The 21222-nt window shown below is 42.6% G+C and overlaps 1 protein-coding gene across 1 annotated transcript; it reads right to left on the reverse strand.

Moving 5' to 3' along the window:
* Positions 1 to 845: 845 nt before the first annotated feature.
* LOC148020381 (uncharacterized) lies at positions 846 to 20432 on the reverse strand. Its single transcript, XM_087700675.1, has 3 exons — positions 20004 to 20432; positions 18755 to 18984; positions 846 to 1363 (listed from the first exon to the last, which is right to left on the reverse strand). The coding sequence occupies exons 1-3, from the start codon at positions 20344 to 20346 to the stop codon at positions 1085 to 1087; spliced, it is 852 nt and encodes a 283-aa protein (XP_087556801.1). The 5' UTR covers positions 20347 to 20432; the 3' UTR covers positions 846 to 1084.
* Positions 20433 to 21222: the final 790 nt, after the last annotated feature.

Below are 21222 nucleotides of genomic sequence, written 5' to 3' on the forward strand. Positions count from 1 at the left end.
CTATTCACTCCCTCCAAGCCCATTGGGAGCAGCTATGGGGGGTCACCACCATTGAGAGCTTTGTTACACTTCCTTCACACTTGGATTTGCCATAGCCGTAAACCCCAGAGGTGTTACTCCATCACAGCTTCTTTCCCCTATCTCCCCCCAGACCATCCTGAAAGGCCTTGTATATGATTTGATTTGCATACAACTCCAGCTAGACTTTTGAGCATCTATACTTCACCATATGTTCTTCTATGTAATATAATTATTCATACCTTTTTCTTTTTCTTTTAAAGAACTGTGCACAAGATGGTACATCTCAGGCGGTCAGAATTGAATTACTTCTTCCTGAGAATAGGAAGTAGTTCTCCCTCTTTAATCAATTGGCTCCAGGCTTTTCCAAGATCTTGTTAGCATCAACTTTGTTACATTGGCTGGCCATTTTGGCCTTGGTGTCATCTGAATGCTGGGTTTAGAAAGCCCTGCCTTCAAATAAGCTCAACACCCTTTCTTTGAGGAGTACAACATGGACTAAGAAATGAAGGAAAAATATTCTCACAACAGGTCAGTGGAAAGAATTAAGCTGCACTGAAGGCTGTAAATCAGTGGAAAACAGAGCTCGTAGTTTAGATTCAAAGTATCAAAGAGGCCAAAATTTTGTGTGATTTGGGGCTTCAGTGGCAAGGTCTATTGTGTACTTTGGCAATTAATTAGTGGGCTCTTGGTTCATCACCACTGACATAATTGCATAAGCAAGTAAAATCTTCCAGTTTGATGTTGTAGAAGCATCGTCATCTAAGTTCCAGATTGCAGAAAACTGGCAGCATCCCAGTGGTGGTGAGAAGACAATCTAATACTTTCCTGATTTTTCCTGCCTCATTTAAAACTCTAATTGAATATAGCTTTAATTACATTTTCTTCAGACACTTCAAATACTAATGTCCTTTGAGGATCAGTCTAACAAGGCTGAATCCGCATGATACATGTAAAAAAATAAGGAAACACACACGTCTTGCAAAATGGAAGTGCTTTACAGCTGTGCTAATTGATTTGATTTTCAAATTACTGAAATTGTGCAGAGAAGGCAGACTTTAGACTATCAAAGAGAGGACCAAATAGGAACCCCTAGTATTGACTGACCACCATCCACAACAAAAATTGTTCCAGTTATATAGTGTGATAAATCACTAGCAAGCAGTGCTACCAAAGAAGTCAAATCTGGATCCACAATTCCCCATCTCTGTGCAGGTACAGTCTTTTGTGCAACTTTCTGCAGCCATGGCTTTTTGAATAGATCTTCTGTAATCTCAGATTTGAAAATTCCAGCTGCAATCGCATTCACCCTGATCTTGTGTTTTCCGAGCTCAATAGCCATAACCTGCACCAAAACATGCAGTGTTTGGAACATAACATGAAAACTCAAACAGGTTAAGCTGACGTAGTTTTCCAGGCCCAGATGTTCACTATGTGATCAAACTGATGCCATATATACAACTGCCTATCATGAATCGCAGTCATTATTTACTTACATAGCATGCATGCAAGCACACAAGCAAAGCTTTTGAAAGCTGAGCATGAAAATTATGGTGAGAGCAAGAGCATGATAGGCATGGTGAGAACAAAGGCACAAACCCAAGTAAAAGACAAAGCAAGAGTAGAGTAATGTGCTTACACAGAACAAACAAAGGTGATATCACAAGAGTATCAGAAGTGTGAGCTAAATTACAAAATACATTTGCTCTGCAACAAATTGCTTTTAGAACCAATGTGAAGGGTCCTCTCCTATACATTTAAAAGAAGCACTTTCTACTTAGCTTGATCTAATCCTAGCACCGAAGAAGAAAATCAGCTTGCTACCTGGAGTATACAGAAATTAAGGTTTTAAAACCCTGATTTTCAGAATTGCAGTAAATCAGCCTTTTGTAAAAGGTTCAGGCACTTGGTTTGTTTCGATAAATTCTTGTAAAGGGGAAGGTGCTAGTTTCCTCTCAACATGGTTTCTTTCAATAAATTCTTGTAAAGGGAAAGTTGTTGGTTCCCCTCTCAACATGGTGTCAACTCTCTCTTTTTTTTCGTAAAAGTGTCAACTCTCTCTCTCTCTCTCTCTCTCTCTCTCTCTCTCTCTCTCTCGTTTGATTTCCATGATCCAAGTTTAAGTGTAGATTGAGTATATCCTTTGAATTCACTAGCTCTATTGTGATTTTGATTTTGATTTTGATTTTGATTTGAGTTTTGTGTATCCTTGCCTTGTTGGACTCTCTGAGAAGATGCCCCTCTATCGAGAACATGTTATAAAATTGATCGAGCAACCGTGCATAACGCAAGAGCTGACACTCCAACTCATAAAATATGGGCATCTAAGGCTGTGAAATCACCTCCTACACAAAATGAAAATATTTTCGTGGCAGCTTGTTAAGGAACAGGGTAACCTGATCGTCAAAGGACTTAGGAGCCCCTGTGGTTCAGAACTCGGCAAGGAGATATCTATACTCAGTCAACTTGACTTTCAAGTCATCCTTGTCTATCACTTTGAAGTTTTAGAGCTCATGATCCAAATTGATACAACGGGTTCTATCCAAAGCCACATAGCGGTCAATCAAGTGAGCCTAACGCTCCAATGCTAGGTCAAAATACTAAAGTTGAGAGACAAACTCAAGCAATAACCGCTGCATAAGCTTGACAATAGCGGAGGCGTTACCAGCCTTCCATGAGCGAACGACCTCGTATGGAACAAGGATGGGATTAGGTTGGGGTTCCAAACCCTACACTAAATCTCATAAGCTCTAAGAGTCCAAGACATGCCTCACCAAATTTGACCAAGTGGTGTAGTTTGATCCGTTGAAACGAGTCTTGTCATAAAATGCATGCTTGGCAGATGAGAAACTAAAACCATGAGGTGTCTGTGAAGATGGATAGATGAAATAAGATGGATGATAAGGTAGTGGTGGTGGATAAGAAGTAGGAGGAGATAAAGGTGGATAGGCGAGAATAGGCTATTGATGTCCAATGAGTGTCGATTGCTGCAGAGATACCCAAATGGACCCAGGTCCATATGATACTATAGATGTAGGTGGAGGCACTGAAACACAATAGCCTTGTCGAAATGTCGGCTAGGACACAAAATAATGATCGAATGGTCCACTAGGTAATTCCATAGAGGCAAATTGTGATACCAAACGATCCACACTCCAGTATGTCTGGGATGCACTCCCAGAGGAATAACCCATAAGTGTGTGTATGGGAGGTGGAGTCTGCGTCACAAGTACACCAACTGGAAATGGGTATGTAGAGGTCCTAAACCTTGTACCTAAATGTGTAGAACTCCCCAATGTTGGGTGTGGTGGTGGATAATATGGTGCCCTTAATGGAAGCGAAAAGGAAGGTACAACAAAAGATGAGGAAGGGATGGGTCGGAGCCCAAATGGATTTGTGATTAATGTTATTGTGGGAAACATTGTTGGTGTCTTTTGTCCATTAAATGCACTAGATGAAGATACACCTACTCCATATTGACCATAAGAAATAAAATCATTTGAAAGAAAATGATAGGAATACTTACAAGTTTTTATTTTACTTCTTACCTAGTTTCAAGTTCATAAAGAAATACCCGTTTTCCTCATTACTCATAAACCAAAAGTTGCTTTGAAGAGTCCCTTCTTGATGAGCGTCTCCTAATCCAACAGAAAATACAAAATCAATTGGCATAGAATCTGAAACAAAAGGATTCGTACCTAGCATTGGAGAAAAGAAGTATTGTGGAAGTGATATTTAATCTAAGCCAGGTTCCACTTGCACGTAGCTGATCTGTAGTGGAGATTCTGAAGGTCCTACAAGATCATTAGTTCTGTGCACCGAATCTAAAGGAGAAGACTCAGGCTTACCTTCAACCTCCTACTAAGCCCTATGCATAAGGATAAGATCTAAGTGTCAAACACCAACATCCGAGTGTCGAACACCAACAAACGCAGATACTTGAGGAGAGAGAAAACGAGCGACTGTGCAAAACACGTAAACGCAAGCTGACTGTGTCGGGCAACACATAAAAACGGATGGCAATAGTGTAGATGCTGATGGAGACAAATACAGAAGAGAGACTGACTGCAAATGCAAGCAAGATGATGATGGCGACAACTCCTACTAATGGCGACTAATGCACATGATAGCGACTGGCCCTGACAGCAACAAACACAAATTCCCTAATGTTGGCAACAGCTCTAGGAGAGATAGGCAATAGGTATACAGTCTGGAAACAAGCACCAGGTGATAGCAAATTGCGATGGAATGCTCTAACCAAGATGTCCTCCGCGAAAGGGGGTGTGGGCAATAGAGATACGGCTCCTAAAACCTACAAAAACGAGATTAAGGGAGAGTGGTCAGCTACATACCTATTTATAGAAAGTTTGGGGCACCCAAATTAGGATTTTGCATATGGGACACAGTAACTCTCTAGGATCGTGTTTCTTTTTTAAATAAGAGGTTTTTTTCATTAAGTAAGCGTGTTTTGGGGCTGTTTAAGTTAGGTAATGTGTAGTATGATGAGGGCAATGTAATTAGTGAGGGTAATTTTGTTGAGGAGAGTAATGACTCCTCAAGTGATAGCAAGGATGCTTCTAGCTCCAATGTCAAGAATAATACGAGTACTTAAAGCCTATGGGATTGATCATCTATGTCACAAGTTCAATTTTCGTATGCCTTTTTGTATGACTACCAACTATTGAGCTAAAAAGCATGACATACTGATTAGCCTCTTGAAAAACCCCAAAAAATGCTTATTTAATGTAAAACCATAAAACGAGAAGCGCTTTGAGAGAGTTAAAATGGAGAGAGATTCTAGACTATTGAGGACTTGAAACTCTCTATAACTAGGCATCTTGCCCTTTACTTAGCCTCAATCTTGTTTTTGTAGGTTTCGAGTGATCTAGCTTCGCTGCCCACACCCTGTTCGCAAAGGATATCTCAACCAAGGCTGCCAACTTTGTCACCATCTATCCACTACTTATTTCCAACCTCCATCACACAATCTACATCAATTTCCACTGTGTTTACTGATTAGCCATATCGTCTACAACTGGTAACTTGTTAAACTGCTATGTTTATGATCTACTGTGCTGTACATACTGCCACATCATCAAACCTACATTTTTTCTGCCATCAGCCTGCCACATCATCATCAGTTTGCTGCATTTGTTGTTGTCCGGCATCTTGGAGGCTACCTTGCTATGATTCGGGATCCATCAAGAGTATGACACACTCTCTAGCTCATTACCTCTACCTCAGTCTTAGAGACACGAAAGTTCGAGGTTCAATATTCATTCCCCATACGGTTTGTTTGCTACATGAGCATTGTATATTCAATACTCATTCACTTTTTCATTCAGTGTGTTCATTGTCTGTAAGTTACCCTAGCCCTAACTGTGCTCTATATTGAGTTTATGCTCTGTCATATGCTTTCATTTGTGTTTCTGTGTTCGGGTATTTCTTTACATGGTATCAAAGTCGAGTACTCTCAAAGAAACCTTAGCCTTGATCTGAAAGCTTCTCGCCAGAACCACAAAAGGGAAGATGACTTCAAACACATCTTCACCACATCATGATGCTCCCGAGCCTAGCACATTGAGATTAGAGCCAGAGTGGGTCACACAGCCTACTCCGCAAAGATCCGACATAGCCATAGAGTCATCAAACTACCATTGATTCCCTTGACCTTACAAGATTACACAAGCTTAGTACGATCTTATCTTGATGCATCGAGCTCAACAACAAATTGAAGGTAAATGTGAGTTTTTCCCTTTAGATTTGGTGCACTGATCTAATGATTTTGCAAGAAGAATGGAAGCTCCACAAAGAACATGCCATCCTAACATGCAAACTAACATGGAGCACAAACCCTTCATCCCTCTACCACCTTCATCTCCATATCTTCCATAAACATCTCCACTTTCATTCACTTCTATGTCAACTATGCAAAACAATACTTCTCAGCCTTTTGAATTTACTTCCTCTTTTCTTCAAGATATCAGTGATGCTCAAGATGAAAGAAGTCTTCAAACCAAGTATTGATTTATAAGCCTTGAAGAAAATAGATTTCTCTATTTGAACTCAAAAAAAGGTAAGCAAAAGATGCAACATTCATTGGTGAGCACTCCTTCTCCATCTTTTTCTTCCGCTTCAACATCTCGTAGTCAATTTGATTTTGGTGAATCATCATTTGCATTTAATGGACAGAAGGAATCTAACTCATTTCCCACTACTACACCAATTACAAATCCATTTAATCTCCCACCTCTTGAGAAACCACATCATTCCCTATAATTTTCCTTCTTGATTCCCATTTTTTGTTTCAATTTCCAGCCCCAAAAAGGCTTTCTAGGGCCTTCCAAGAGTGTCGGAGCGCCATTCAAGTGTCTTCAGCGGCCGTGAGACTCAAGATTGTTCGTGCCTATATATACGGCATCTCCCATTCATTCTACACCTGTACTCACCACACTCTCTCACTTCTTCTAAGACTTTCGTCTCTCCTCCCTCCTTCCATCATTTTCTTCAAGGGCCCTATCACATTCAACATCAAGTTTGTGTTTGGAACCCATCCTACTGGCATCAGCTTCTTCACCCTCGCAACAGCTCATCTCAACCTCACGTCAACATCCCCAGCTTGGCAACAGCTTTTTCAACCTAGATGTCAGCCTCACTCACCTAGCGTCATCTACACAGTCCCTTGATTTGCATTTGCAGCCTATGAACACCCCTAATCACTTGGCATCACATCCTCTACTGACATCATCATCTCCAGAAGCTGGTGGACCTTGTGTTTATCAGTTTCTACTCCTTTCTTCATCAAGCAACAGTACACCTGCTCCAAGCGTCATCTAGAATTTGTATTTGGCCATCTAGGAGGTCACTCTCTTCAGCCTATATCACCCCCAATGCATGCATCTTGCATTGGCATCCAATTGGCTCCTACAGCATCCGCCAACCTCCACCTCCAATTGGCGTCAGCATCAAAGGCCACTAGACCTTATGTTTAACAACTTGGGTCCATCACCAGTCATCATCCCTATGTTGCGGATTTAGAGGCTCCTCTCCTACATCAGTCTCCCTGCTCCAACTGACACCTCATCATCCCTGCGTTTATAGACTTAGAGGCTTCTTTGGTAGTCTCCCTGCTCCATGGCATCCTTCATGCTACGACACCCTTCTATCAGATTCACTTCATTATTTCAATCCTTCATCATCTTGTTCATCTGAGTTTCTCTTCGTTTCTTAGTGTTTGCCATACACACTCTCTCTTCCTCCCTACAAACCCTATTGTCACTCTAGTTGCTCAATCATTTCTTGACATGGTATCAAAGCTAGAGGCGCCCAGTGAACCGCGAAGATCCACTACATCAATCGAGGCAAAGATAGGTTGCAGATTCAGTATCAACATCTAATTTTCTTATCATTTCCGTTGTGTCACTAGGAGATATCTTTATTCTCCCTCCCACCCTTCCTTTTACAAGTTGGTATACCGGTACCATGGCATCTCCACCACTAGATGGCATGTCTACTCGGTGCTCCCATTGCAACAAGAATGGATACACCTCCGAAGATTGTCGACATCAACCTTTGCTTCCTAACTCGTTTCAACGGGTCAAACTACATCACTTGGTCAAATTTGATGAGGCATGTCTTAAACTCTCAAAACCTATGGGATTTAGTGCAAGGATTGGAACCCCAACCTGATTCCGCACTTGTTCCATATGAGGTCATCCACTCATGGAAGGCTCGTAACACCTCCGCTATTGTCGAGCTTATGAAAGGTATGTTGCTTAAGTCTCACTCTCAACTTCAACATTTCGACTTAGCATCCGAGCATTGGGCACACTTAAGTAACTGCTATGCAACTTAGGATAGAACCCGTCTCATCAATTTAGATCATGAGCTCCAAAATTTCAAAATCACAAACAAGGATGACTCAAAAGTCAAGTTGGCTGAGTATCGGCGTCTCCTCTCGTTGAGTTCTCAACCACTGAGGCTCCTAAGTCCTCTGACGATTAGGTTACCCTGTTCCTTAACAAGCTGCCTCGAAAATATTTCCATTATGTAGTAGGTGATTTCACAACCTCAGATGCCCACATTTTATGAGTTCGAGTGTTAGTTATTGTGTTACACACAATTGTTTGATCAATTTAATAACACGTCCTCGATAGAGGGGGCTTTAGTTGCATCTTCTCAAAGGGGGTAAAAAAGCAAGGACACACAAAACTCGAATCAAAATCACAATCAAAATCACACTAGAACTAGTGAATCCCAAGAAACCAATCAATCTACACTTAAACTTGGATGGCAAAATGTACCTAAAAAGAATAGGTATTATCAACATTGTCAAAAGGTTGGCCATTATGACGAGGAGTGTTGATCTAAGGCAAGGGGCAAAGGGGCACACAACCGAAATCCAAAAATCAGACCCTCGCACCCCAGTCGAATAACCCCCAACAAGGGAAGCAGGGTGGTAGCAACCCTCAACAGGGACAGTGGCGAGGCTAGATCCACATTGCCACTGGTCAATCATCACAGTAGTCGGTGAACTACTCAACTCTACAGGGTTTGTCTAACCGGTCTACAGAGGCCCACATCATCTCCTTAAAGACATCGAATGCGAGTCTCGTTCACACATGCAAGTTGCCTCCTGATGAGGTCAACAATCTTGTCTTCCACACGTGCTCATTCCATGTTGTTTCCAAGTGTTTTACCACTTCCACACATTCTCTAGTTGCTCAACATCCATTGAGAGAGTGCGAACGTTATGTGTTGTTGGATCACATCCATTATGTTAACACTTCAAGAAGACAAATCGATGAATGCAAGCTAGAAGTTAAATTTTAAGTGCAAAAGACCCATCAAATGTGCCCAAAATTCTTTTTCCTAGCTATATAAAATTTGAAGAGCATTACGCATCATTTTAGGAACCACACACAAATAGACACGCATGCAGTAGCCTTGCACCTAGTCACTCCACTTATCTTAAGGCACACACTCACATAGTGCACCTAGTCCACCAATCATCCTAGTACACATTGCATTCACACGTGACCTTGTTGCATCTCATTCACATGCAAACGCATCAAGGTACTAGTGCATGCCTTTAAAAATAGAACATAGTCACATGCTTACACAAAGTACACTTGTACATTACCCGCATATAGTGCATTAATGCACTAGATTTCCATCTTGGTACACCTTGTGCTTAAGTGCATGGTACCCCTGTCCTGCACACACCTAGGCATATCACATAGGCTAGGCCCAAATCGAAGCACACTAGGCACATCTTAATCCATTCAACAACTTTGCCACTTAGTCGAGTAGTTTTCTTCACAACAATCACAGACAAGCTCCTAGACTGTCAGACTGGTTTAGTAATTGCTCGCGGCACAACAAAGCCTATTGGTCTTTACCACATGATACACTTTCTTACCAAGCCAACTGCCGATGATTCTTCGGAGTTCAATCGCTTCCAGACTTTGGCCACTACACAAGAGCCTACAGACTCTAAGCGTTTTTAGCATTTTCGCTTAGGACATATTGGCTACGACTCTCTTTATGAGGTATCGCATTAGGAGATGATTGAGGACCTTCCACACCTAAAACTATCTCGAGAGGTCTATAAAGCATGTCAGCCAAGTAAACAGCATCATAAACCCTTTCCTCAATAGTCTATCGATCGTGCTGTTGAATCCCTTAGGCTCATTCATGTAGATCTTTGTGGTCCCACATCCACTACCCCCTTAAATAGCACACTGTACTTCTTTTTTATCGTGGACGATTTTCTTGATACATGTGGGTGTACTTCCTTAAGCACAAGTCTAATGCTTTTACTAATTTCAGTGCTTGGATAATACTAGTTCATAACCAAATTGGTCATCGTGTGGGTACTATGAGGAGTGATTCTGGTAGCGAGTTTATCTTCCACAAGCATTGAGTTTCTACAAGAGCAAGGCATTGCACGCCAACTCACCTATATCAACTCCCCTGCACAGAATGGAGTCGTAGAGCATAGAAACCGAACAGTCCTGAATATGGCATGCTCCATGCTATTTACAGCAAAGCTCCCAGAGCGCTTTTGGGTCGAGGTTATTAACACTTTAGTAGTGTGCGTCCTCAATCGATGCCTGACTACAGTGATCCCTAACAAGACTCCGTACGGGCATTTTTTGGCTCTCGGCCTATTATTTCTCACTTTAGAGTTTTCGGTAGTCGTGCTTATACACATACTCTTGATGACAAGATAAGAAAGTTCACCTCTCAAGCTAATCTCTTGATTTTTGTGGACTATTCTTCCGAAGTAAAAACCTATAATTTATTCGATCCTCGGACAAACAAGATGATCATTAGGAGGGATGTCATCTTTGATGAGAGGAATACACTGCAATCCTATGCACTGGACTCTTTGTTCTCACCGTCGCTCACATCATTTGACATTGTGTCTACTGAGTCGGGTATACTACCTACTCCTGACCTTCCTGCAGATACTTCAGCTCCCAAGCCTCCTCCACGAGACCCATTACCTTGCTGGTACTAACAAACCATGCGGGATTCAAGGATCCTTCCACCGAATTTCACTCCGGAGGGCCCAAGAAAATCTACTCGGCTCACCCCTTATACTTCATATACCTCGTTGTTTCTGTATTATGCATTATGGGCATTTGTAACTTCATCTGCATTGTCAAGATGACATGATTGTAAAAGGGCACTTGGCCAAGTAAACAATTTTCCTGTGAGGGCATTGTCCAAGTGGCACCGTTGCATCGCATTCTGCATGAGCATGAAAAATTGCATCTTCCTTTGCATTACCCCATGCATTGGCATTTTGTTCATGTAAATATGCATTTGTGTGTGAAGATATGCTAGGGTTTGCATTGAGAAGACACAACATGTACGACCAAAACTAAAACACAAAGACTTAGACAAAGACGACAAACCCTAAACGCAAAATGCAAAATGCAAAAACTCAAAACTCAAACATAGAGACAAACATGGAGAGAAAAAAACTCTAAAGTGAATGAATGTAAAAATGTACAGAATGCCCAAGGGCAGAGCAATGCACTATCGAAGAGTGACATCCACTGGAGACAAATCCTAAGTGTTGTGACCACCAGTCGAAGTATCAGAGTGCGAGAAACACCAAACGTTGATCATCAGAGTGTTAGGGAACTAAGGCGATAACAAGAGAGATGTCTACTGATATAGACGGCCTACTAGACAGCAAAAACGCAGGTACTACAACAGTCGCCTTGTGGGAGAGATTGTAGCAGCCTATCGTCTGGCACCGTGGTGAAAACGCAAGCTGATCAGGTGCTATGATGATGCAGCACATGGAAACCTCCAAACAGCGCAGCGATGGCTGAAAATAGGCCGCCTAGGGCTGGGTAGTGATAGGCTGCAAGCAATGATGGCTAGAGGACAACAGATGGTAGGTGGTTGATGATTGAAATCTGCACAGTAGAGTAAGAAACCTGCACAAAAGGATGAGGCTGAATGGTGGATAACCCATTTATTTATAGATGTTGAAGGGTGCCCCAAAAATTAGGGGTTTGAGAGACCACTAGAGCTCTCTCGAGCCGTACACCAAATTTGTGTTTTTTCATTGATTAAGTGTGTCTTGGGACTGTTTAAAAATGCTAATCAGCTGTAAAGCGTATTTTAGCTCAACACCCCCTCTCAGGCCCAAAACTGAGCCTAAAAGGAAATGCCAACAATGTTTAACCCAAGGCATCTCACCCCAAAGCAACCAGGGCATCAAAGGGTGCACGTTGACTGCCCAATGGGCTACCAAGACTACAAAGGTGATGATTATCTTATCAAGGGAGTCCAAGTAGTTACCCCAGAGAGAACAGGGCATCGCACAAAAGGTGCTCGTCAGCTACCCATTGGCCTACCAAGCCCTACAAAGGTAGATGGAACCACATTGAACTTCTTTTTTAACTTTTTTTTTGTTTTTTGTTTATGGTGAAAAGTTAATTTTAGGGGTGGTGGCCAATTAAGTAACAATGATCCAAAAGACAAGAGTAGGGATGGTACATCCAACACATCACAAAACAGTACAAGCTTACCCAACCACTCCAGAATGTCGATGACGAGGAAAAGATGAAGAAGCATTGTATGAAGAAGGATAGCAATGTAATCCATTGATGAAACCAACTTAGGATCCATCTAGTGGTGCTTTGCACAATGGGATGCATAGTATGCTACATACTAAAGAATGCTCATGTAGCAAGTGTCACTTGGACAGTGTCGCTTGTGGAAAAATTGTTCACTTGTCCATGCACCGTACAAAGATGATGAAATCATGCAATGCATAGGTGAAGGTACAATAGAGGGGGAAGATTGATATCGAAGACAAGTGCCGAAACCTGTAGAACACCAAGAAGGGTAGAAACATAAGTTATAGAGTGTATCGCACTCCGAGCGGATCCCGAATCGCAATAAAGGAAACCTCTGAGTATTGAATACCAGCAAAAACTGCTGACAAAGGTTGAATTTGATGCAAACGGCAGTGCACAAGAGAGAAAGACTAAAAACGTAGATACCTGAGGAGAGAAAATATACACAATTGTTAGGTACAAACGCAACAGACAATGGTAAGAGAATGTTAGGGTGGCAATCAAAAAAACCAAAACACAACATTCAAAGGAAAGAGATGATGATAGCGACAACTACCAGCTCATAGTGACAACTGTCAACTATAGGCAACTACACCCAACTATAGGTGACACTTCTTAGAACCTAGCAACAACTGCAAATACGCAAGGAAGACTGGAATCAGGTGCCAGATAGTAGCAGATGACTAGTGGAAGCTCTGACCACGATGTCCTCCACGAACGGGTGTGGGCAGCAAAGATACAGCTCCTAAAACTTGCAAAAACAAGACTAAGGGAGAGTGATGGACTACATGTCTATTTATAGAAAGTTTGGGATATCCAAATTAGGATTTTGAATGTGGAACACAACAATTCTCTAGAATCGCGTTTCTTTTTAAGATAAGCTTTTCTTCATTAATTAAGCATGGTTTGGGGCTATTTAAGTCACGCTAATGCATTTTTAGCTCAACACCCCCTCTCAGACCCAAAACTGAGCCATGAGAAATAAGTCCTTGATATATATATTTTCTTCTATCCCAAGGTGTCCCACCTCAAAGCAGCCAGGGCATCAAGCAAAGGGTGCACATCAGTCACCCAGTGCCCTACCAAGACTACAGAGGCAGCCAGAGCATCACGTAAAGGGTGCACATCGGCTACCCAATATCCTACCAAGACTACAGAGGTGATGGTTATTTTACCCAGAAAGCCCACGTGATCAACCCAAAGAGGCTAGGACATCAGACCAAGGGTGCTCATCAGTTGCCTAGGGGCCTACCGAGTCCTGCAAAGGCGGATGGAATCAACAATGGACTTTGTTGATTTTTTTTATTTTCTTTTATTTTGAAGTGCTTTTGATGTAATTTGTTCAAAAAGATTCAGCATTAAGTGATGTTTTTAAATAAGCTTTCATCCTATTGAGTCATTGTGTCCCGAAGTACAGGAAAATAAAAATGGATAGTACCATGACCTTCATAAAACAAGCAAAACAATCACTTACACTATTAGAATAAGTGCCTAGGGATAGCTAAGTGTGTGTGGGTATACCATCATATGAAAAATATGTGTAGAGAAAGGCAAAACGGGGAAGCAAGCAAAACGAGCAAAGCTAGCACACACACACAGAAAAAATTTACCTTTGAAAACTACCATGTGCAATGCCACGATTATGGTGGATCCAGAGTCGACCATTCCAAGGAAGATTGAAAAGGCATAAATGCACACAGATGCTTTACATGAACAAAATGCCAATGCATGGGATAATGCAAAGAAAGATAAAAAATTTCATACTCATGCAAAATACGATGCAACGGTGCTACTTAGACAGTACCCTCACAAGGGAATTATTCACTTGCCCAAGCACCCTTTTACAATCATGTTATCCTAATAATGCAGATGAAGTTATAAATGTTCATAACACATAATACATAGGAAAAAAATAGCTGAAAGTAAAAAGCTATAAACATATTCATTATCACTATCAAGAAAAGGAAACCACTCCCTCTCAAACTAGAAGGAGAAGTAAGAGGGAAGTACTCTCTCCCCGTCAATCTGAAGAAGTAAAGGAGGGTGTACCCCAACCGATCCACAGTAGAAGATACTGTAGAACCAGCCGGTTGATCGCCTTGGTCAAAATAAGTGCAAAATTGTCACTTAACGACACAAACTCTAGGCGAATGGTGGCTAGCTTAACCTGCTCTCTAGTAAATGATACTGAACTACCACATGCCGTGTCTAAGGGGAGATAATAGGGTTGTCCGCAAAAACAATGGCACTCTGGTTGTCGCAATAAACAATTATAGGCAACCTGCAAGGGAACTAAAGTGCAGCCAGCAAGTTCCTCAAATAGATGGCCTCCGTAGTGCCATCGAAGACAGTCTGATACTCCACCTCGGTCGTAGAAGCCGCCATCATCTACTTACAGCTGGCCAAGAGATAGGTGTTGTACCCGAGATATAGAGGTAGCCGCCATAAGAATGCCGGGTATCAAAATCTCCAGCCCAATCAGAATCAGTCTATCCCTGTAAGCAAAAACTATGATCATAGATTAGTCCAAAATTATAGATACACCCTCAATATCTTAACACACGAAGACAAGCAATCCAATAAGACATTCTAGGTGCATTAAAATATTGACTAAGCAAACTAATTGATAATGCAAGATCTAGCCTAGTATGAATCAACTAGAGTAATTTCCCTACAACAACAAAACGACAGATCTCAGCATCAAAAGGTTGACCGAAGGTATCCTTGTGCAAATGGACAGTGGGATCTAGAGAATCGCCCACAAAAATCAAAAGATTAGCTCGAGGGGTGAGCTTTCCTATCTTGTCATCAGGAGTGTACGAGTAAGCACAACTACTCGAAACTCCGAAGTGAGAAGTAACATACCGAGAGCCAAAAAATGCCTTGTACGAAGTCTTTTTAGGGACCGCCACAATTAGGCATCCGTTGAGGATATATATTGAAGTGTTAATAGCCTCGACCCAAAGGCGCTCAAAATGCTCTAGTACGAATAGTATAGAGCGTGCCATATCCAAGACAGTCCAATTCCTACGCTCTACGCCTCCATTCTGTGCAAGAGAGTTAGTAGAGGTGAGCTAGCATGCAATGCCTTCCTCCTGTAGAAACTCAAAAAACTTGTGGAAGGTAAACTTGCCACCAGAATCACTCCTCATGGTACCCACAGAACGACTAGTCTAGTTATAAACCAGCAGCACCCAAGCACTAAAATAAGTGAAAGCATCAAACTTTGCTTGAGGAAGTACACGCACATGTATCTAGAGAAATCATCCACTATCAAAAAGAAGTACAATGTGCCATTTAAGGCGGCAGTGGATATAGGACCAGAAAGACCTGCATGAATGAGCCTAAGGGGTTCCGCAGCACGAGTGATAGACAACTAAGGAAAGGGTATACGATGTTGCTTACCTAGCTGGCATGCTTTACAAACCTCTCGAGAGAGTTCTACGCATGGAAGGCCCTCAACCATCCCGTGATGCAATAGCTCATAAAGTGAGTCATAACCAATATGTCCTAAGCGAAAATGCCAAAGACACTCCAAGTTTGTAGACTCTAATGTAGTGATCAAAGCCTACAAGCAATGGAACTCCAAATCATCGATAGTCGGCTTGGTAAGAAAGTGTGTCATGTGGTAAAGGCCATCAGGCTATGCCATGTCGCGAGCAATCACTAAACCAGTCTGAGAGTCTAAGACCTCGACTATGGTCACTATGAAAAAAATTGCTTGCCCCAACTTGCAAAGTTGCTGAATAAACAATAAGTTTACCCCAAGCTAGGGTACATGATAGATATCATCTCGCGAAGTGAGACCGCGAACCAGGTCAATGGAAAAACTAACGCAATCCGAGGCCTGAATCTTTACCGAGAAGTTGTTTCCTACACAAACACTCCCAGCTACAGGGGCTCGAAAAAGAAAAATGTATGATCTAGGAGTCATGTGATGGATACCTCCACTGACCACAAGCCAACAGGTACCAACGTACTTGGTTGTGATGAGTAGGTCTCTGTAGGGACCTCATCAAGAGGCAACTCGCAGATGTGAACGAGATTCACATCCAATGTTTCTAAGGAGACGATGTGGGCCTCTGCAAACCAATCAAACAAACCCTCTTGAGTTGCGTAGTTCACCGACTGTGATGACGGACCAGTGGCAATGTGGGTCCCTGCTAAGGGTTGTGACTACCCTGATTCCCTTGTTGGGGGCTACCCGACTAGGGTACGAAGATCTAATTCTTGGATTTAGACTATGTGCCTCTTGCCTTAGATCGACACTCATCGTCATAATGGCTAGCCTTTTGACAATGTTGACAATACCTATTTTTTAAAGGAACATTCTGCCATCCCAGTTTAAGTGTGGATTGATTATTTCCTTGGGATTCACTAGCCCTATTTTGATTTTGATTTTAATTTGAGTTTTGTGTGCCCTTGCCTTGTTGCTCCCTTTGAGAGGATGCAACAAGACTCCCCCTCTATCCAAGACGTGTTATGAAATTGATCGAACAACAGTGCGTAATGCAACAACTGACACTCAAACTCATAAAATGTGGGCATTTGAGACTATGAAATCACCCACTTCAAAAAATTGAAATATTTTCTTATCACTTGTTAAGAAACAACGTAACCTAATCGTTAGAGGACTTAGGAGTCCCACTGGTTGAGAACTCAGCGAGAAGACATCGATACTCGGTCAACTTGACTTTCAAGTCATCATTGTCTATGATTTTGAAATTTTGGAGCTCATGATCCAAATTGATGCGACAGGTCCTATTCCGAGCCACATAGCGATCAATCAAATATACCCAACGCTCTGTGCCGAGTTGAAATGCTAAAGCTGAGAGTGAAACTCAGGCAACAACCCCTACATAAGCTCAACAATAGTAGAGACGTTACCAACCTTCCATGGGCGGACGACATCGTATGGAACACATCACCCGCCCAAGCTACATGGACACACACCTGTCTCACGGGGTCAGAAGTGCCATCGGACAGATCCGCACGTCCTCACACCAACTACGGGTCGAAACGGGCAAATACGGGGCCAACCCCCTCCCCCCAGAAGACCGAATCTGTCAGCTCTGCCATCTTGAGCCAGAGACAAAGGAACACTATATCTGTAGATGCCCAGTGTACTACGAAATCTGGGGACGCTTCCACTGCCCATTCAGTGAAGGATTCGGACCACTCTCCAAGGTGATGGAATTCAAAGACCAGAGATGCCTGGGGCTCTTTCTACTGGAAATACAACGCCACAGAGACCACCTCCTACGAACCACGGAGCAAAGACAAGGAGCCACCAACCAACGCACACTCAACGAATTCTACCAAATACCAGCTACCCTCCCCACAACCGAGCCCCCACCAGCCCAACCAGCCTCCCGACCCCGGGGAACCACCTTAGAAATAGCCACAGCGAGAGGCAAAGCCCGGCGCCCATGCCCCGCCGGCCCCCGTCCCCGCAGAAGACACATGTCGAAGATACAAGGGATACTACGCCGCCATCGGAGGACCCTGCCCCGCCGCTTTAGTCTCTCCATGTTAGACCGACCCATGCGGGACATCCTAGGATGAACACTCCAGGAGCAGTTCCACACCGCACTGGGAGTACCTCTAAATTGTATCTAGTCCAGATATCATTTTGTACCTACTCAATTTAGTTCACCATAGCATAAATGTTAGCTTCACTGGGACTTTTGAAATCTCCCAGACATTTTGTATGCAACATTTTGGTCTCATAGGCCAACTTGGCCTGTTGTAGACGTCAATATAACTTTCTTCTTCTTCTTCTTCTCTCTCCTCTCTCTCTCTCTCTCTCTCTCTCTCTCTCTCTCTCTCTCTCTCTTTGCATTCACACAAAGTCACTTCATGGCCACTGTGACAAATGCTACTAGCACCCATCCAGATGTCCAAGGACATAACATTGGTGATACGTGAACTTGTGGTAATAGGCTTATTCCACATAAAGAGTAATGAAGCAAGGAAGAGAGCTGGGTGAAAATAAAGAGATGTTTTCCAGCTGACTGCTTCTTGTGAAATGAAGAAAGAGGCACACCTCTCGTACCATGCTCAAGGGCCTTGTGTAAGGCCATAGAAAACCATGTGAGTAGAGATACTTTCTTCAAAGCATAAACAATTGCATACAATCCCTTCTCATATGCAAAACCATTCTGAAAAGCATGGCAGGATCACCATAGTATTTCAGAACAGGAAAAAGTTCCCATGAAACAACGATCAGGTGATTCCAACAATTAATCCACTGTTATAGCCTCTCCTACTTATAAGCTCCAAACACTAATGGTGCTCACATCATCTATGACCCATTGATCAATAAATGAAAGTGGTTTGCAGATACAAATTTATCTAGCACTATCCCACCATAGTTGAGGGCCTCAAGGCAACAGGAACATAGCAGTGCACAAACTGCAATAGCAGGCCCAAATAGCCCAAAATTGCAGCACAGGCTACAACAGTGATCCAAGCTGCAACATTTGGGGGGGAGGCATCTATCCTAAATTGCTGCCTCAACCCTTTTCAAGATAGAAATGCGACAACAAGCAACTGTACACATTTTAATGTGTTCAACGGAGTATAAGGTGTCAGACCAAAAAGGAAAAGCGGATTGGATAAAAACAAACCTTGGTGAGTTGATTAACTGCTGCCTTCGAAGTAGCATATGCAGCATTATTGGGCAAAAGGGTCCGCTCTAGGCTTGCAGTCGATGAAATGTTTATAATTGAGCCACCTATTTTTGCTGCACGCATTCGCTTACCAACTGCCTTGCTTACCAACCATGTACCTCTCAAATTTGTAGAAATCACTTTGTTCCATTCTTCACTTTCTAAGTCCAAAGCTGCCTTTACACTACCTACAATTTTCCAAAGAATACAGATTAGACATTGACGATCATGTTTTTCTTTTTTTGCCCAGGAAAAGCATATTTCTATTAACGACACCTCAGTAATAATCATCACTAATGTGAATACACATGATTCTAAATTCCAATATATGAAAGGAAAGAAAACACGTATGGGTCAACAATATCAGAATGTAAAGACACCTTGATGCCCTGGGCACTCAATAGACACGTGTGAACATTCATATCTTGTCCACAGGCAGTTATAGAAGAATAATATGTAACCAAACAACCAATCAATACAGCATCGTCTTCTGACATCTTTAATTCTCTGTCTCTCTTCCTCTGTCTATTGATGCTTCTGTTTTGTCTCTCTGATTGAGGGCGTCCACCACTTGGGCGGCCTCAGTTTGGCGTGCAATTTTTCTTGCAGATTTAGCATTCCTAGTTTATGTAGCAGTGACTCCACCGACAGCTACACTCCCTCCGAGGTTCTAGAATGGTTTTGGTCAAAGGGTGGGAATTGATCTACATCAATATCACCGTTTGCCAAGCAAACAGGTATGTGCAAATGCTTCAGATTCGAAGACAAGATTCAAGATGAAGTCAAAGACTCTTGTGCCAACCATTCATCACTATTTCATTAACACTACGTGCTTTTTGTATTGTCCGTGAGCTGGAAATATAAAGCTATAGACCATCCTCCCTTTTTTCCGTGCATGTTGTCACTGGAATACGCAGGAAAAGAAAGCACCCTCAAATCCATCTAGGCACAATTACATGCGCCAGCACTCCCTGGCTAAATCTATGTTTTCCTTGCACTTCCTTGTGACTGAAACAATGAAAGGAAAAAAAAACATGGGCCAGCAACTCCCTGGCTAAATCTATGGTTTTTCTTGCACTTCATTGTGACTGAAAACAAGACCCATACAGTACTTGGTATTACTTTTTAGATGATTCAATGTAGATAAGTACTCGCATGGTAGTACTTTTTAGATTATTCAATGCAAATAAGCATCACATAAGGATACCTCTGATCCCTGCATTGTTGACGAGCACATCAATTCTACCGAATGCCAGCCATGCCCGATCAACGGCAGCATCGACCTGAGATTCGTCTTTAGCACTAATATCCATTTGGATTGCAACGGCGGCAGCCGCTCGCTGATCAGGATCACCACCACTGCCATCCAGTCGCATGTTGTGGATGTCTTGAATGAGGGTGTGCAGGAGCTCCGTTCTCCTGGCTGCAGCGATCACCTTGCAGCCATGGCGGGCCAGAGCTAGGCAGAAATCTCTGCCCAGTCCTGAAGAAGCCCCCGTAACGAGAGCCACCTTATGATGCAGGTCCGTAACGTCTGCTCCGTCAGCCATGGTGATGCCGTCGGCGGCCTTATGTGAGCTTTGGGAACGAGAATCTCATCTCATCTCATCATCATCATCATCATATATCATATGATACACAGAATTAAAAAAGCTTCTGTCTGACAGTGGAGGTGGGCACTGGGCTTAGTTTGGTCTTGCCACGTGGCAAAATCTGCCGCCATACAGTGCAGGTAGGCCCAAATTGGTGTTGCCACGTGGCAGGATCTGCCTCAATAGACTCTTTTCGCTTTCTAATTCGAAAATATCTTATCAGACAATTATTTAGATTCAGCCCACATTAACGTGGGTGACTATCCATAGCTTCAAGTCACAAAGGACGTAAAGGAATTAGCTACAATTGTAAGAGTCGCGAGTCACGCTTAGCTAAAATCGACTTGCACAGGTGGTGAGAGTCAAAGTTTTTCAATGTGGGTTCACTTGACTTGATCTCCTTGCAATAAGGAACCTCTAAAAGTCAAGTTAGTACCCTTAAAAAAAGGAGAATACAATGTTTACTTGTTGGAGTCTTGCTCGTGTGGCGTGACTACAGTGGTTGATGTGGCACCTTCTCTCTCTTCCATTAATTGAATTGTTTGTTTTTTGACAACTTGTCATATGGGGATCCACTGTGCTTACACTTGCGTGTGGCCACTACATTTTGTTTGTAACTAGTATCCCAGACATGTCAATTGACTTGCATAGGGTTGTGGGATCTAAGAGCCTTCTAAGGTCATGCCTAGGTCTTGGGACCTAGCATGACCGCAAAAGTTAAGCTTGCCCGTGAATGCTTGTGGCACTCTAATTGCATCCTGAAATTGGCACAACTTGGTGCAGTCTTCCAAGCCACTCCAAAAATGGAGTGCTTGGGGCACTTGAAAAACTTGA

The sequence above is a fragment of the Lygodium microphyllum genome, chromosome 19 (genome assembly GCF_053477565.2).
Source record: "Lygodium microphyllum isolate KBCC chromosome 19, Lygodium_microphyllum_v1.1.10, whole genome shotgun sequence".
Lineage (NCBI taxonomy): Eukaryota > Viridiplantae > Streptophyta > Polypodiopsida > Schizaeales > Lygodiaceae > Lygodium > Lygodium microphyllum.

Coding starts and splice junctions, on each gene's coding strand:
- LOC148020381 (XM_087700675.1), bottom strand. CDS start 20,346: ATGGCTGACGGAGCAGACGTTACGGACCTGCATCATAAGGTGGCTCTC. Junction 18,985..20,003: donor CAACAATGCAGGGATCAGAG/GTATCCTTATGT, acceptor GGAAAATTGTAG/GTAGTGTAAAGGCAGCTTTG. Junction 1,364..18,754: donor CAGTTAATCAACTCACCAAG/GTTTGTTTTTAT, acceptor GTTTTGGTGCAG/GTTATGGCTATTGAGCTCGG.